This window comes from Pezoporus flaviventris, unplaced genomic scaffold (genome assembly GCF_033815535.1).
Source record: "Pezoporus flaviventris isolate CSIRO_AGI_PZ_B2104156 unplaced genomic scaffold, CSIRO_AGI_Pfla_v1 ptg000036l, whole genome shotgun sequence".
NCBI classification, from domain to species: domain Eukaryota; kingdom Metazoa; phylum Chordata; class Aves; order Psittaciformes; family Psittacidae; genus Pezoporus; species Pezoporus flaviventris.
Genome location: NW_026892584.1, coordinates 17,358,270 through 17,377,524, shown reverse-complemented (window position 1 = coordinate 17,377,524; position 19,255 = coordinate 17,358,270). Strand labels below are relative to the sequence as shown.

The window sequence follows — 19,255 nt, the reverse complement described above, 5'->3', positions numbered from 1 at the left end:
AGATTAATAAAAGTTTCATGATAAAACTTATACAAGTCTATCATACTGAGACTTTCTTTCTAAAAACCTTCTTACAGTTACACATTTCAAACATTCTGTTCTTATTCCAGAAGAACACCAATCAAGTGGCATTGGCCAGACTAGAAGGTAAGTCATGTTTGGTCACAGGGAAAGGAAAAAGTGGAAAACATTGCCCTAGACAACGCATAGGATATTTTACAGTTTAAAAATATTAATAAAAAGCAAAACCCTTTTTTTTTTTTTCATCTGGATTAACTAGAAAGCTAAAACCTGTTAAATCAATAAATGTATCTGCTTATTTCACTACGTAATATTTGAAAACCTTGGACATACACTGACTATACAGACCTGGAGTGAAAATGTGAGCTTACAGAAAACATTTCTTTTTCCTGTGACCTTAAAGTGGAACCAGATTTCACTCTAAAACTTTCATCTCACTATTTAATATTGCATTCTTTTGTACTTCTTTCCCCTTAAAAGTCTATATTGAATGCATATTTTTGTTTATTTTTAACTTAAAAATGTTCATTATTACAAAGTTTGTTCTGGAATATATGTTAAAAACCTCTAAGATTAAGGTTTTCCAAAAATTTGATTGAATTTTTAAGCCAAACTTTAATCCCTTTAGACTAAAGTTAGTCTGTCCCTTTAAACTCTAATCTGAAAGACTTCAAAATAGCAAATTGTATGGAACTCAATCTGTTTATCTGAAAAGGATGAAAGGGTTTGTGCTCCATCTAGATTTGAACTTTTGGTTCCACAGTGTCTAGGTATTTCAAACCAGAGGTTTACACCATTAAGACATGCCACTCATGATAACTCAATCTTTCCTATGTTAATACCCATGATAGAAAGATAAATTAATGCCTCGATAAGCTAGAAAAAAATATTTTTAAATACTAAATTACAACTATTTCGAAAAGTGTCTATCAAAATTGCCACTTCAGGCACAAGAGGTGATATTTATCTTTTTAAAAAAAATATTCAGGCAAAAAAAGTAACCTCATTAACAGGAACATTACTTTGTTCCCTAATGGCACACAAGAAAAAGCCTCCTTCATTTATTACCTTTGTCTCATCCCACTTAAGCAACAAGGTAATCTGCTTAAGACAACCTTACTCAACCAAACTGTGAAATAAACCCAATGTACCCTGTAACACAGGCAGCCGCAGTTAATATTGTTCAAATTATTTACATCTGAAGGGCCGCGCCTGTCTGGATAGCTGGGCCCGACGCTTCTCTGGACTTGGTTTCTGCTACTCACATCTGTTTCAGCTTTAGACTTTCACTGGTATTCTGCCAGCAGCCACAACTTTTTAATGGCTACAATAAACTACAGAGACTCATCAAATCTTTGTTGTACGTGTTAAAATTATAACCTCTTCAATTAAAATTTTGATTTAAAAAATAAACTGCAGCATCATCTGAAGAAAAAAATTTGAAAGGCAATGTTTGAAAGAGATTGAACATTTTTATATGACTGATTGTTTCTTTGCTTAAATACAAGAGAAACTAATCACAGGAATGCTTGTTAGAATTCAGCTGCATATTTCTGAGTGATAAAATACCAACCTCTGAAAATATTTCCACAACCTTTTTTGTTTCAAATCTTTGCTGTCATTAAGTTTACGTGTTAATTCGTTTGGCTGGGTTTCAAATACATCTTTACAAAGAAGAATTATGAAAACAACATTAACATAACTTTTCTAGATTTTCTATAAATATCTAAGAAAATTTGGTTTAGGAATTAGAAATCAGTGTTTGCAAGAAAGATGCAGTTTTTATTTTATGAGAAAATGTATTTAGCTTTTCCTACTTGCTGTCTGTGTCTTTGCAGTGTAGAACAAATATGATGTGAATGTCACAGCCTCAGTGTAATCTTGCAAGACTAAGATGCATGACAGCAAAACTACATTCTGAAAAAGTGCAAGATCAAACACAGATCATGTTTCTGCACAAACTAGCCCAAAAGAGGGCAGGCCAAGAGGTTTACAGGGCCTGGTGATGAGAGGAGATAGAGCACTTACTTATGCCTGGGTCGAACAAACAACAACTGATACTTTCCTACCACTGTTAACCTCTGAAATTATCCTAAAGATGGCAGTGACCTAATCCAGTAATTTCTAACTGTAAGGATAAATTATTTTGTAATGGTTTTCACTGCCTTGTATTGAAAAGAATTAAAAATAATCTTGTTAAACTCTGATTCTAAAAGTACTCTTCATTTTGATGCAGAGATTTAAACATAAATGGAGAAGTTTTTACAGGCTTTCATGCAGATTCTCTCACTAAACTCCATTTTCCACACAAAACTGCTTCAGTATAAGTAGCAGCTTTTCCTTAACAATAAAGACAGGCACAAAATAGTCAGTCATCATTTGCTGGATTTTAGAAAGTTACATGAAGCACAAAATAAAAATGAAACTGCTTGGAATACTTAGAGAGCAACCCTTCCTACTTTATTTCTACTCAGTACCTTGACTGATAGATGAGTTGGGTTTCTGAGCCCCTCTTTATAATAAACATTTTAAAATGTTTATTTTATGTCTCAGGGTGAAAATATTTTGAACTGGAGCTTTCTATTTCCCTTTGCTGTCCCTTGGCAAGCTGTGCTTTATTTCTACATTAATAGTATTCAACTCTTTTTTGTAGCTGTTAAGTTGTTGTTATACGAGTACTGAAGAAAGTATTTATATTATGGAACTAACAGATATCTACAGTTAAACACACAGTTCTAGAGACGCCAGAGGAAAATTCACATATAACTAAAGAAAATTTCAGAAAGATTTCTTTAGGGGCCTTTTGACTGCAAAAGGGAAAATTACTATTCAGTACCTTTACTTACATTTTTATTAAGTTGTGAGTTTGATTTTTTTTTCTAATTTATGTGAGTAATTTGTGCCACAGTGTAAAAACTCTAAATGAATCAACACTATAAACCTAATTAGCAATAAGAAAACCTCGTAAAGGTCACATTTTAAATGGCACTTTGTTGTTAGCAGAAAAAATGTGAAAGTTCCCAGTTACCTTCTAGATCTCTCTTCAGTTTCCTTAAGTCTTTTATTAGGTCTTCAAATTTAACTTGGGAGGCCTGGAAAAAATCCTGTGGTTCTGGTAAAGGAAAAATACTCTTGTCTGTTCCTGCTTCCTAAACAAACAAACAAACAAAAATGCCACTATAAAAATTGAATGCATTTGAAGTGAAATAAATTATTTTTTTAAAACATCATGTATGAAACCCTATCACAAAACTGCAAAATAAAATATTTAAAATAATTAATGCTAAAACAACATTCAAGATGAAATCCTGATCATTCTGAGTGTTGAAAATTACTTTTTGATGTTGTAAAGCAAACTTTACTCAATTTAAACTATGCAACAACATTGAGCTCGCAATTCACAACAACGAATTTCTGTTCATTGTATGTTAATCGAGGTTTAGATAAAGGATTAGAAGTTTCTTAAAAACAGATAACATGAATGCCTATTTTAATGCAACAAGTGATCTTATGCCAAAGGTTTGTGGTTTTATTCTCTCACGATTCATTAAATACACACACACTTTATAAGCATATATGGAAAACAATATTCATATATTGCCTGGAGTATTTTATACATTTAAAAATATACAGTTGAAGGTTTATGCAGCTAAATAAATTCCATGGTTTAATGTCTGTATGGAATTCATAAGTACATATACCTTATTTTTAGCACAGTAAGAAAAACAAATCAGGAGTAAAATAGAACAAAATAAAAAACCTTACAAGGTTCAAAGCAATATCTCCGGTGGAAATTAAGTACATCGATGATATTAATGTAACATTGCTGGGTATAAACGTATACTAGTGAGTTTAAATACTCCTGTGCATGGATTTCATGCGATAAATGTAATAGACAAATTGTCATAGGTTGGAAAACTAATTGTTTTGTGAACATGGCATAAAATAATTTTATTATTATAAAGATATAGACTTTTTGGGGAAAAATAGTAGAACTGATGACATTTACACAGTTTCCATTTCCTCCCAAGGAAAATGCTTTAAAAAAATTCCCTGAAGTAAAACTACATTGTAGTACAAAGTTTGCAAAAATATTAAAATAAATGAATTAGAGACATTAGTTTCAGCATACATATGTCGATACCCTAAAAACTTAGAGCATTAAATGTTAGACAAAGCTGCTTTTGTTATGAGGCTTTTTATGAGGCAGTTACTTCAGTTAAAGTAATGACACTTTATTTCCCTGCTCCAAAAAAAAAAAAAAAAAAGAAAAAAGAAAAAAAAGAGAAAGAAAACAAGTACAGATCTACATATATGCTAGCTTGCAATTTTTTATCTCTTCTACACCTCAGCCAAAGGAGCTCTTCCACAGGCTTCTGACGTACAGACCCATCAGCATTAAAAATTATAGAATCACAGAATGGTTTGGGTTGGAATGGGACCTTTAAAGACCACCTAGTCCATCCCCCTGCCATGGGCAGTCTTCACCAAAAAAAAAAAAAAGGAAAACAACAACAACAAAAAAGGAAAAAAAAATTATTTGCATTCGACTAGACCTAGGGCTGTTAAAAATTACACTAGTCTTAGATTCAAAGATTAGATAACGGTTCAAAAATAAGCAATTACATACTTAAATTAATAGTGACAATAGCTCAGATTTTCCACTTAAATACTTTGGCTGCTGCTGATAGCTATTAAAAAGCCTCATAAATATAACACACTCAAAGCAGGAGCCACACCTCTTCCTATATTTTCAATCCCTAACTTCATCCCCATGAGCTGACTCATCTATCTTAGAATACCAACCTGTCCAAGTGTTCTGTCATGAGAAGAGAAATCATGCTTCTGTCTTCCATTATTACCACATCAGAACAAGATTTACAACTTTAGAGTAACCAGGATGTAAGAAGACAGGACTGGAGTGATCACCTGCCCAGTCTGCTGCAGTCACAGTCAACTGCCAGTTCAACCATTACTGTAACATTTTCCAAAGCCTTATCATAAAACCTGTAGCAAATTTCAGACCTACTGAGGTCCACATCCATTATATGAAAGCAAAAGAAATGGATTTTATTTTTCTGTCAGTGCTGCTATGTACAGATTTTTAAAAAGCTAATGTAAACCCTTTTACAATATCTTAAAGAAATCTAATTTTGGAGAGACTGATACAGTAAGCAAATCTCTTACCTTATCACAGTGGCGTAGGTAATATATGACAACATAATCCACAAGATTAATACCATTATCCTAGGAAAAAGTAAATGTATTATTAAAAATGTATGTTATTAACACTGCTCAAATGAATGAAAATTTCTCAATTTGTAAATAAATATTTACTATTATTATTTTATATTGCCATGACAAATAGGACTTACAACATCATCAGCCCTAGCATTATTGACCAAAAAAATCAATCTTTCATAACGACTGTATGAGCATAGGACCTCCAGCTTCTTTTGGTTCTAAGAAAACACCCACTGGGAGAAGCTGTCCCCATATATTTTTTAAATAATACATTACTGAATAATAATATTAACTTGATTAAAAATATTAACTAATAACATTATTCTTTAATATAATATTAACTAAATATTACAGCCACCTCAGATATATCCAGGTGAACTGAATTTCTTGATTTCTCTAGTCTCAATTCATCTACAATGAGGATCTGAAAGAGGCATAAATACTTTTCATATTTTACTCCAAATACAAAACCAGACATCAAGTACCTAACAAGTATATTTCATGCCCTTCTGCCTTCTAAATATGGATTTTAATACTTTGTGGAATCATAATTTCCATGGTCTTGCATATAAAACAACTGTACACAACATCATTTTATTTTGTTATGTTGTTGGGTGAGCATAGGCCAGATGAACTAAAGGAAATGTGTAAAACTGTGACTTACATGTTACAGGGTAGTGTTCAGCAATGTAAAAGAATCATAGCATAGGGAATTATATCTGGAATGTCCTTGAAGGTTTTTTTGGATGTATTTTCATATTGTATATTAGAAGATATCAGGACAAACATTTGTATGTGAACAGTGTCTGACTTCCTGTACACATCTGCCTCGCCTATGTTAGAGTCTGCAGCACATTATATTTTATTAGTGTCATACAACAGCAATATTCTTAACTAAGCAAGTCATCACTGTCATACAGACAAAGTCACTCTGCTTGTATAACAGTTTTGGAAGACATTGATGCAGGTCATGCAACAAAAAGGAACTGAGGTGAATCATGAAGTGGTAAATGCTCCATCCCTAGCAGTGTTCAAGGCCACGCTGGACAGAACCTTGGGTGACATGGTCTAGGGTGAGGCATCCCTGCCTATAGCAGTGGGGGTGGAACTAGATGATCTTAAGGTCCTTTCCAATTCTAACTATTCTATGATTCTATGAACATTAATTGCCCTTTAGAGTGAAATACATCTGTTGCTAAACTGTCAAACCTATTGCTTTGGTTTAAAGTATATTTGTGCAAGATGAAATGCAGAGATTCTGAAGTGGTGAGCTACACATTTTAACTATCTATATAAACTAACTTTCTAGGCTCACGTTACAACAAATGACTTTTATAGTAAGAGATATTTAATATTGACACTTTACCTTGGCTCCTGGAATTCAGCTTACCTAGATGCAATACTCTTTCTGGCAGTTCCCAAAAAAAGGAATAACGGAACACAGGAAGGATACTTTAGTGTTCAATTACACAAGACCCTGCATTCTTCTTCCTTGCAATACGGTCTACCAATTAATTTTGAGGTTTCATGTCTGCCTGTAGCAGTTGGTCCCTTCAAGCTTTTATGCATTTTGGAGACTAGTCTAAATGAAAACTATATTTATTTTGGCTACCAGGGAATTATAAATACTGTATTTTTATAGCTTGTTTTGCTAAGGAACACGTCTTATGCAATTATATTGTATATCTGTCACTCCTTTTCATAATTAATAATTTTGGAACACACTGGCTAAATTCAGCCAAATTGGAAAGTCACAGAGACAATTAAATTCTTACAAGTTTATGGTTAGATACAAGAGCAAGACTAAAATTAGCACTTCTACTGAGAAAAACCAGGCCAAGCTCAGTAGTTATACATTTTTCTTTATGGCAGCTGGCCAACCAATGAATACCTGAGTACAAGGAAACTTGGCCTGGTTCTAGTTTAGCTGCAGATTGTACCAAGTCTTGTCCATGGAGTAGGACTGGAAGAAAAGTGGTCTGAATGAGAATTAGAAACATAGAATCATAAAATCATTTAGGATGGAAAAGACCCTTAAGATTATCAAGTCCTAACAGTTAAACTAACGTTGCCAATACACCACTAAATCATGTCCCTAAGTGCCACCTCTTTCAAATACCTCCAGGGATGGTGACTCAACCACTTCCCTGGGCAGCCTGTTAAAATGCTTGACAATCCTTTCAGTAAAGATTTTTCTTCCTAATATCCAATCTAAACCTCTTGTGCTATCACTTGCTACTTGGGAAAAAGAGTTTGACAGCCCTCTCACTTCAGCTTATGTTCAGGTAGTTACAGAGTGAATGCTAAGGCCTCCCCTGAGCCTCCTTTTCTCCAAGACAAACAACCCCAGTTCCCCCAGCTGCTTCTTGTAAAACGTTTTGTCTAGACCCTTCACTAGCTTGATTGCTCTTTGAACATGCTCCAGCACCTCATGTCTTTAGGAGACAAAGGACTTACAGAACTTTCATTAATACAGTTGCTAACTGAACAATTCATTAAATGTGTTTTTACACATTATTAATGCTTGCATTCACAAATAAAATAAAAAACTCCCTAGATTCCCTAATTTCTGGACATTGGCTGTCACACGAATACATTCTTCCATACATGAAACATAACTGGGAACAAAAGCTTAAAATCTACATTTCCTGTAATTCAAGAGAGCACTTCATTGCTGCTTCATGTATTCATGTAGTGTCTATGTATGCTCTGACAAAGAATGACTTTAAGCAGTGTTTCCATTGCCTACATTATTTAACACCTCCTCCTCTGCCCTACTGAAATAAGGAACAAAGCAATCTCCTCTCAAAAGGTTTCCAAAGTTTGTTTGAGACTAACTCTGATCCTAGCATGACTAATCATGAGTGCTAGCTCTCAATTTTTGACAAAATAAATTTATTGCCATCTATGAGCATTTTTCTCGTGCATGCCATTCAGATTTCATGCCCTACATCCATTTAACTGCTAATTAAAAATAAAAGACTGAAAATATCTTGCTGGGTCTGACGTGCCTCTTTGAAGAGGATCAGAATCCTGTATATTATAAATTTATACGCCTTAAGTATAATTCCATAGTGTACATGTTACACTGAACCTTCACTGATACTTTGCTTTTAAACCTGATTTTAAAAATATTTTTACTCACCTAGAGCTACATTAAGAGCAAGAAAAAAGAATGGGCACATTTACTGGAGAAGACTTCAGCAGTCTGTGCTTCTCTATATCCTACTGTAATTACATCCCTACTAGTAAGAGAGAGCCCTCCCAGAAGACTTAGTAGTACTGAATAGGAGAAATTGGAGATTATGGAAATACGCACATGTGAAAAAGAAAGTGAAAAGTTGGGTGAAAAAAAAATCAAGAAAATGGTACAAAGTGCCTTGTTCCTTCAAGCGAGAATGGTAAAAAATAAGAAAATACTAACTTTTGACAGATGAAGGACCAAGAATATCACCTGAGAAAAAAATATTGTTAATTGAAAATTAGCACTTACCCTGCTTTTGACATCCTTTAGTTTGGGGAGTATTTCCAATCCAAATCCATCTGCTTGACCTCGGGTCCTATTCCCACCATTCATATAATTTCCAAAAGCCAGAATCAAACCTAAAATTTCCTTTACGCTTGTCATGTTCAGCAAAGCCTGGAAAAAGGATACTAGTCGGTAACTGCTATTGGCACAAAAATTCCAATTGCTAATATAACAAAAAAGCTTTTTTTTTTACTTTATTTTTGCTAGAAGTTTTGTTTCTTGTGTGTTTTTATTCCACTAGGGAAAGGAAGCTAAAACAGGAACAACAGTCGAACATTTAAGAGGAACATTTATTAGACTGTACCTGCCTAAGACACTATCTTTAACTTAATCCATATGAAGCAAATTATATGGTATCACACACTATGCAGATGACAAAAACACATTAATTGAAGATTACTAAGCATTCTTAGTAGCCTTTAAAAATCTTACTGATGAGGTGGTTTATCACTATTCTATGATTCTATGAGTTTGCATGATGCACAGTCAAATGGAGATGTGCTATTTTTGCTGCCACTAGGTTAGACTCAGACTGTCATAGTCAGTCTGCTTCCCATTGGTCCTGGTGCTCTGGAAATTCACATGTCTGGATCCATGCAGACATACCAGGGTGAGGACTAAATTATTGCACCTCAAAATGGAAAAGAAACACAGTGGAGAACTAATAAATTATTTTACTTTACATATAAAGACATCTATCTTGTCAATTGAGAACCTGAGGCCACTGGCCTAATTCTTAAATATGCAGCCTTAGAATACACCTTATACTACACACTGGATAAATCAGTTGTAGTGTGAGCTCCTCACAAGGAAACTGAGAGCAATTCCACTTCCCCTACCTCATACAAAACTGAATCCTTATTTATGTCTCCTTTTTAAAGAAAACACTAATTAACTATTTTCACTAGAATATGCAAAGGAATCCAAAGAGGCAGAACACAGGCACTTTGTGAAGGCAAACAGCAAAAGCTAGCTCCAAATTTGGAGGGAAAAAAAAAAAAGTCAGGATGCTATACTTTAGGTCACTATTTAAGTCCTCTTTGAACTCCTAACTCATTCTACTTTTCATGGTTTATTGGTTAGAATTTAAAAATCTTTAATCATTCATACTATAGAAATCTTAGGTACAGCTTTGTCAGTTACTAAAAAAATCCACTATATTAGGGATAACAGAAATGTACAGATACCAGGGCAATGTAATAAGCTTATGAATGTGATAGACATCTATTGTGGATGGCATCAACAGTGATGTGAAAAATAAAGTAAGCTTACAAGGCCCTGTACTAATCTAGTCTTATATTTAATTTCTATTTAATGGAGATTATCTATTACTCCACTTAAAGTGCAAAGTAATAAAAATCTTCCACTGGAATAAAAATCAGTTTTCCTACATAGATCATAGGGTATCACACAGAACTCATCTTCCTTCTTTCCTCTTCCTTTTGTTCTTATAAGCAGCTAAGAAATTTAATATATTTTTATTTTCCTAAGTAGCCAATAATCAGCCTTAAGGTTCATGATTTATGTTAAAAAAGAAGTATGTTTCTGTTTTTATTTAGCTTTCATTATGACTTACCTTGGAAACACGAGTTATGATATCAACTTTCCGGTGCACTGATGTAATCCCTTCAGAAAAAACTGACTGGAAGATAATACACTGGGCCCGTTCTGTGAAGTTGGGGATCTGAGATAACTCATATAAAAATCTGTAGGAAAAACAAAAGTATAAATGAATCTTTATATTTCTTTTCTGTGGGGTACAATAATGGATCAAAGCTGCAGTATAATGAAATATACATGCAAGTTTCCCTACTTCAAATCAAATGTGACAGAATTTATGATTCTTACATTCCTTATGCTCGATGTGTTAAGAAATCCTATTAATATCAAGAAAAAGGCAAGATATTAATCATTATCACACGAATACATTAACCCTGAATAATAAGTAGAAGAAACATAAACCTAGATCATAGGTTAAAAAGAAAAGAAAAAAAAAAGGAAAAGGAAAGAACTAGAGAAACACTATTTAATGTTTCACTCACGTGTTTTTGTTTCTCCTAAAAATTTGCCCAGCAATACGGAACTCAATATATTCCTACAATGTTATTTCATAATATAAAATGTCTGCCAAGAAATTTCTTCTGATGCTCAGCCTCAATTTTCTTTTACTAATTTGCACCACACTTCCAATTATATAGCAGCATGTTTTATGGTAATGCACCTAGCCGTATATTTAGCTCTAAAATACTTGCAGATTATATCTCTTTTCAGTCACTGTTCAGCATAGTTACTAACTCTTTATTTGTTCTTTATCTGTCCTCATATATGCACTTTCCTTGTGAGTCTGCTCCAGCCTTCTTCCTTTAACTCTTTGGTAAATATAGACAGAAGCATATTCAACAACTGTAGTTCGGCTATGACAAAATGAAAGCATCCCAAAGGCATGAGTAATTCCGCACTTTTCTTCAGTTTAAAATAAATAATAAAAGAAACTTTAGCATTTCTTATAATAAAAGAGGTTGCATGATTTGCTTTGTGGGTTTTGAGTCAAGATTTCAGAGATACACATGCTTTCTTGAAATCCAGAAACAAGTTGCCTTTTGTTCCAGTATCACTTTAGAACATTCTTCTAATCTCATGTCTATAGATATCCCTAGATACCCCTTAACACAATGCCATAAAGATCTTTCTACATCATGGGAAATTATGGAAACCATTATTATCTTGCATTTTTAATGAATTTATTTTAATTATTTAAACCAATACATCTGATTTCCCCAAATTATTTCTTTTTCATAATAGATAATATCACCACCTTCAAATCTGCTTTATAAATTTCTCCTGCATGCAATGCTTTGTTGAATACATAATGGCTGTCTAAATTAACAGCAAAATCCACTTGCGGCTGGTGTGAAATACGACATTATAATTGGAACATATATATTTTTTCCCTTCTTTTTCTTTCTTCCCTGATGTAAAAATCTATTGTGAGAGAAGGACTGGGGAGGCCCAGCTTGGCTTTTACACTTTAGCAGTGGGGAAAAAAAGAAATGCCAAGCTGGTATTAATAAAAATGCTTCCTATTGGGAATGAATGGTATTGCCAGGAAAAAAAAAAAAAAGAAAAAAAAAGAGGATACTTTGCACTTTGTGTGAGAGAAACAAAAGAAAGAAAAACCCAAACTATTTCACTGAAGTTCTAATATACATACATTTTAAAAGTTTAAATTAAAAAAGCCAAATGACACACATTCTTCTCTTCCTTTGAAAAGGCAAGCATTTTCTACATGCTGGTCATTGGAATACAACATAATTGTGTCAAGAGTTAAAAGAGCATCAGCATAAAAAGAAAGTATCTCCAGATTTTGGAATTCAAAGTATTCAGTGTAAATATCTAGACAGAACTCTTATAATTGAAATCCATCAAAAAAGGAATCTTAGTGATTATGAATGTAGTTATGAAACACAAAATCATGGCATGAATCTGTAGTTATAGAATCATGCAATTATAGAACAGTTAGGGTTGGAAAGGAACTTAAGATCATTTGGTTCCAACCCCCTGCCATGGGCAGAGACACCTCACACTAAACCATGCCACCCAAGGCTTTGTCCAGCCTGGCGCTGAACACCGCCAAGGATGGAACATTCACAACTTCTCTGGGCAGCCCATTCCAGTGCCTCACCACCCTAACAGGAAAGAACTTCCTCCTTTACCCAATGTAAACTTCCCCTATTTAAGCTTTAACTGTTACCCCTTGTCCTGTCACTACAGTCCCTAATGAAGAGTCCCTCCTCAGCACCCTTATAGGCCCCCTTCAGATACTGGAAGGCTGCTATGAGGTCTCCATGCAGCCTTCTCTTCTCCAGGATGAACGGCCCCACTTTTCTCTGGCTGTCTTCATACAGGAGGTGCTCCAGTCCCCTGATCATCCTGGCCCTCCTCTGGACTTGTTCCAACAGTTCCATGTCCTTTTTATGTTGAGGACACCAGAACTGCACACAATACTCCAGGTGAGGTCTCACAAGAGCAGAGTAGAGGGGCAGGATCACCTCCTTTGACCTGCTGGTCACGCTCCTTTTGATGCACCCCAGGATACAGTTGGCCTTCTAGGCTGCCAGCGCACACTGCCAGCTCATGTTCATTTCCTCATCAACCAACACCCCCAAGTCCTTCTCTGCAGGGCTGCTCTGAATCTCTTCTCTGCCTAACCTGTAGCTGTGCCTGGGATTGCTCTGACCCAGGTGTAGGACCTTGCACATGCCATGGTTAAACCTCATGAGGTTGGCATCAGCCCACCTCACAAGTGTGTCAAGGTCCCTCTGGATGGCATTCCTTCCCTCCAGGGTATCAACCGAACCACACAGTTGGTGTCATTGGCAAACTTGCTGAAGGCGCACTCAATCCCATTGTCCATGTCACCAACAAAGACACCGAACTAAACTGGTCCCAACACCGATCCCTGAGAGACACCACTCGTTACTGGTTGCCAACTGGACATTGAGCCATTGACCACAGGTCTTTGTGTGCGGCCATCCAGCCAGTTCTTTATCCACCCACTGGTCCACCTATCAAATTGATGTCTCTCCAATTTAGAGACAAGGATGTCATGTGGGACACTGTCGAATGCTTTGCACAAGTCCAGGTAGATGACATCAACTACTCTACCCCTGTCCATCAGTTCCGTAGCCCCATCACAGAAGGCCACCAAATTGGTCAGAAAGGATTTCCCCTTACTGAAGCCATGCTGGCTGTCACCAAGCACCTTGTTGTTTTTCATGTGCCTTAGCATGCCTTCCAGGAGAATCTGCTCCAAGATTTTGCCAGGCACGGAGGTGAGACTGACTAGTCTGTAATTCCCCAGGTCATCAATTTTCCCCTTCTTGAAAATGGGGGTTATATTTCCCTTTTTCCAGTCACTGGGAACTTCACCTGACTGTCATGTTTTTTCAAATATGATGGACAGTGGCTTAGCAAATTCATTTGCCAGCTCCTTCAGGACCCGCAGATGGATTTCATCAGGACCCGTGGACTTGTGCACGTTCAGGTTCTTAAGATGGTCTCGAACCAGATCCTCTCCTACAGTGGGCGTAAGGTCTTCATTCTCACAGTCCCTGCATCTGCCTTCCAAGACTAAAAACTGGTGGTTTATCAAAGATAAACCATCAGTTCAGGTGGAGAGAAACCGTCAATTTTACTTCAGCCATTTTTTGCAATTTTAATCTGAGAAAAGTATTATTTTGACTTAAAGTAAGCATGACTGTGACACAGCTTTTTGAGAGGTTTCTTGCTGCTACACTTCTTATGGCCTAAATTAAACAGAATTTGCTGTTCATCATTGTGAGGTCCATTTTACTCCTCTCCTGCAGAAACTGTAATAAAAAAAAAAAAAAGCCTTTACTTAAGAACTCTTCTATCCTACCAGAATCCTGTAGTAAAGGACTTAAGGGTACTTTCAAGCCAGGCATATTACCATGTTGTTAGTGTAACAGAACATTCTTCCTGAAGATAGACAAGGAAGGCTTACTCTCTGGAGGCAAACTATTTATCAGTTCACATTTACGCACATTTTAAGAATATAAAATTAGTAAATTTTTTTCCGGGGGGAAAGGCATATCTAATTCTGCAAGTTTCTAAGTAAGCCAGTAAAATTTAAACAGAAGTAAAAGGAAAGAAGTCTTCAAAGAAAGCAAATGGCACTACTTGGACAGCAATTATCAATAGCACACTAATTCCTGAATTCAAACATATATGTATAATACATACAAACCAGGAAAGCTCAATACCATATTTTGCTGCTACTTCCTTCATTTGTATTTCTTTAATAGCAGAGAGGACTTCGAAGAGTTTATATTACAACTAAAAGGGTCTTCCTGGAAACTAGCTAAAGCATCTGTATCCTGCTAGCAAACTCCCAAATTGTGGTCAATTGTGCATATAAATGTTTATCATGATAATGAACATTAGCATTTTAACAACTATTATCATAAAGCATAATTTAGGGGGGTATTGTCATGTTGCTGTCATAATTACTATTTGTGCCAACAATAGCAAATTTAACATGCCAGTGAAACAAATCAAAATCACATGTGCAGGACAGCATCAGTGATACCAATAAATCTTTCTACTTGTCTTGTAATCCAAGCATTTAAAAATGGCAAATGTTTCCTTTAGACTTCAGTGAATTCATGTCAATGAATTCATTACATGACTGCCTATTGCTAGTATTTCCAGTATTCTTTTGTCTTTGACAGTAGTATTTGACTCTGAATGATCAGGCATAACTGCTATATTTACAATACTTTTAATTATGGAACAATGATAGCGTAAATCCAACTTCGTGTTTAAGATTAACATTTACTCACTGAAATTTATAAAAACAGACAACCTTTTGTAAATCTGTAGTTCTACAAGATTTGTATTCTCTAGAACAAAAAAAATGCGTTAATATTTGTTTCATTGAGACATACAGCAAACTGACTGCCAAAGATTCAAGCTCTGTAAAACACTAACTAGTCACACAATGTATTCTCATGCCCCAAGACAATGCAATGAAAGCCATGGATACAGGATGCAAGAACAAGCTAGTATATACACTTTACAGCTATTTGTCCTCTAAATCTTACTTAAGAATGATAGCCATTCAATCAAGTATGATAGGCCCCTCTCCAAAATTAACCTATTCCCCAGTGGACAGTCACAAATGAGTATTTAGCTGATTTGTATTAGGAGAAAGAATGTGCTTTTCACCACTAACATTTTAATGGGGAAAAAAAGGTATGAAAAGTCAATATTTCTGACATCGACCAGTCACATACTATCTCTGCTACTTCAGTTCTTCCTCGCCCTACCCCTTCTTACAGCAAAGACAGCATAAAAGGCAACAACTGAAAAGAGCAAGAAGCAAGATGACAGAGAGGCCTCAGAGCAGGAAACTGCACTGTGATTAGAAGAAAATTATGGAAGTACAAACGGAAATTTAGCAAAGTAGCAGAAGACAAACACTACCAGCAGGCCAAAATCTGATATCAAATTAATACACTAAAATAAAATTCAGGATTACAATTCTGCTTATGGGTTCTTGTGATTTTCACATTATGCTAAGGTTTATTACAACGGAAGGGGTAATACTTAAGAAGTTTTTCATCCTAACAGTTGTCAGTGCCCAGAACAGTTACAGGAGATGAACTGTGGAATCAGCCTTGTAGGTCTTCAATTAGCATGACCAAAGCGTACAATGTGTCTTTGTCACAGAATCCACCAAACCCCTCTGTGCATGGAGCTGTTTCAAATAATCAACAACCAAAATTAATCTGGCCCTGCTTTATGACATGTTAATTTAGCCCTAAAAGCTGTAAGGGAAGGATAAGACTTTTATAAATGTGAGAATGGGAACAGAATTTTTCTGACTCAAGGCTACATAATTTATCAGTTTTGGTGGTCGAAGCTGTAGTAAAATTTGTCATATATGAAAAAAGTTGTGATAACGGCAAAGTTTACATCATGCCTTGAATTACACAAAGAAGTTGAAAATTAGCTACCCAAAATTGTCTATCAAGATCCCTTTTAACATACCATCAAGAACTATATTATATAACAATTAAATACTACAGAAAGATAATCTTACTGTTCTGGTTTATCCAGAAGCTTCAGTTCCTCCTCTTTTGAAGTCTGATAATATTGCTTGATTTTCTCCAGTTCATCCTTTTGTGCTCTCTAGGTGAATTAATATAAATTTATTAATAACTAATTTATAACAAATGAATAGAATACTATTTACCCGTTTGTCTGCAAGTAGCAACCATACTTTTATTGGAAAACATTTAGACTATGCAAAAGAGTGAGGAATAGAGATCTATGATAAATTTATTCATTGCCTTGTAGTGTCATTTACTACCGATGGACACAAAGCAGAGCACCCTTGTAGAACACAGCACTGCAAGTATTGCTACAGGATACTTCACACAGTTTAGGTTGGAGAGGTAGCTTTGGTACAGTCAAGTGTAAATGTATTCTTCCATGCAACTTCATAGTCATACAGTTTACGAATGCTATATACCTAATCTACAAAGCAACTTAGGTAAGGACAGCAATGCACTAACCCAAGTTAATTGCTTTAGCCACTTATACTGTTAGCACAAAATAGGCCTTAAGTAAAGAGAGTGTTTTTCAGGCAGAAGAGAAAATTGCTAGATATTATGCCTTTTGTTACAGTTTAACCTGATTCCCAAAACAGCCCACTGTTTTAAATTTCTGACATTTAAGAAAGTATGCCAGCAAGAGAAATAAGCATGTCAAGAGTATTTTCTTACGTTACCTATTTTATTACTGTTAAATTCACTAAAGACTTTTTCTAAATAATCATAGAATCATAGAATAGTTAGGGTTGAAAAGGACCTTAAGATCATCTAGTTCCAACCCCCCTGCCATGGGCAGGGACACCTCACGCTAAACCATGTCACCCAAGGCTCTGTCCAGCCTGGCCTTGAACACCACCAGGGATGGATGGAGCATTCACAACTTCCCTAGGCAACCCATTCCACTGCCTCACCACCCTTACAGTAAAGAACTTCCTCCTTATATCCAATCTAAACTTCCCCTGTTTAAGTTTTAACCCGTTACTCCTTGTTCCATCACTGCCGTCCCCAGTGAAGAGTCTCTCCCCAGCATCCTTAAAAGCCCCCTTCAGGTACTGGAAGGAATAATGTCTGTATTCTAAAATGGCTAAACATAAAAATAAAACTTTACTTAATTTTGTGTCTGAAATATTGTGATTAACCGCAGCTTTACTCAAACTTACTTACATTTTCATATAGTGCTTCCAGTGTTTCCAGATCTACTATGGAGTCATCAACACACAGTATAGCTGTATAGAACACAATGACAAATTAGATGCTTGAACATCTTAAACTTAAGAGTTCAGTTTGGCTTCCTGAGAAACGTATTAAGGAGATCTGACCTTGACATATTTATATTTAGTTAATATTTTATATTTTCAGCATTTTACTTTTGTTTTGATTTCAAGTCACAGCACTCATGAAAGAACTTATTATAAACTCTTAGGAGTCTCTGGTGAAAGGAGTTCTACTTTTCCTCTCCAGTATACTCAGCAAAGATATGACCTGCCAGGCGTTCACCTGATTACCTAGGTGGCCACGCAGAACATAAGAACAACTGATACCGGACAGATTTCATGGTAGCTTATAAGGATGGATAGGAATGAATTGAGAGTTGGAGTATTTAGGTCTCCCGATGGGAGATCTGCTTGACTTGGCACTAGCAATGTTGGAAAGTAGACAGACAGACAAACTTGCAAGATTTGCAAGGTACAAATTTGCAGGAATAGAAGACTGTACTATGGATTTTTAAGGTATCTTCATAAATCAGGTCACGTTCGATTTAGCTTTATCCTCTTGAAAACTACCGACATGACAATTTCCAGAGAAATACTTTTACACATCACACAGAGACACCTAAGTATACTCTTCAGGGATTAATTATGCCTCATTACCGAAAATGAAAAGTCTCAACATGTTTCCTTAGTTCCAAATGTTACTACATTTGTAATATATGATGTTAGGTGTTTCTGACATTTGCAAATCCCATTGCAATTCAGGCAATGTATTGGGACTCTTCTGAAAACTAAATAGTATCACTTCATGTTGATTTCTAATGCTCTCTAATGTTAAATTCCAGTAAACTGAGAGACGCACAATGGAACAGAAATAACTTTGGATGTTTAATTTTTTTAAAGCTGGCTTTTCCTCAATACTCATAATGGGACTGGGCACAATTTCTGAACTCCTGACGTGTTTAAATGTTACTGGGAACATTAATCCTAAAAGAATCAAGTTTAAGGGGTCTACCAATTTTCCATGTAACCAGTGACTCATCAGTAGCTAGTACCTGATAAATTTTAATTTCAACTATATTATATTTTTCAAAGGAAACTTGACTGTGAATTTAGAAGATTTTAAAGCTCTTGATGTATTTGCAATTCATGTTTGAAAGGGGCAAGGCACACATCTTTAAATAATTATTTAAAAGTAATAAGCTTTCGCCTGCTCTTCCACCTACCCCACGATTTTACATTGTGAAATTAACCAGCAGGCCAGTAAATTTTCTCTGTGGCAGGCTAATTAATTTTATTAAAAGGTCCAATGACATTTAGAATGTTTTAAAATTTTGCCTGTCAATTATGATTCTATCTGTTGACATTATACCTTGGCTAGAAGTAATGACTTACACAGAAGAAAACAGTATCAGTGAAAAAACATCAATAGCTCCAACTATTTTTGCCCTATTCAAAAGACGCAAATAAACTTTTAGAGTATAACCAAAATCATTACAGATTCAATCTATGAGATCATCTGTTGGCTCTTGCAAGATGGTTCCATGAGCTGCATTATATTTTGTATTATCCAATATTTCAAAAGAACCCAAGAGACTGGAAAACCTATTGGA

The 19,255-nt window shown here is 35.4% G+C and overlaps 1 protein-coding gene across 6 annotated transcripts in view; it reads right to left on the bottom strand.

Moving 5' to 3' along the window:
* The window catches only part of FMN1 (formin 1), a 188,004-nt gene that overhangs the window by 46,953 nt on the left and 121,796 nt on the right, over positions 1 to 19,255 (bottom strand). For all 6 annotated transcript variants that reach the window (XM_061463381.1, XM_061463385.1, XM_061463384.1 and 3 more), the window contains 6 exons: positions 17,596 to 17,657; positions 16,419 to 16,507; positions 10,371 to 10,500; positions 8,759 to 8,905; positions 5,209 to 5,268; positions 3,050 to 3,170 (listed from right to left, as the gene is read on the bottom strand). In XM_061463381.1, coding sequence (XP_061319365.1) covers positions 3,050 to 3,170; positions 5,209 to 5,268; positions 8,759 to 8,905; positions 10,371 to 10,500; positions 16,419 to 16,507; positions 17,596 to 17,657 — 609 coding nt within the window. The remainder of the gene's footprint in view (positions 1 to 3,049; positions 3,171 to 5,208; positions 5,269 to 8,758; positions 8,906 to 10,370; positions 10,501 to 16,418; positions 16,508 to 17,595; positions 17,658 to 19,255) is intronic.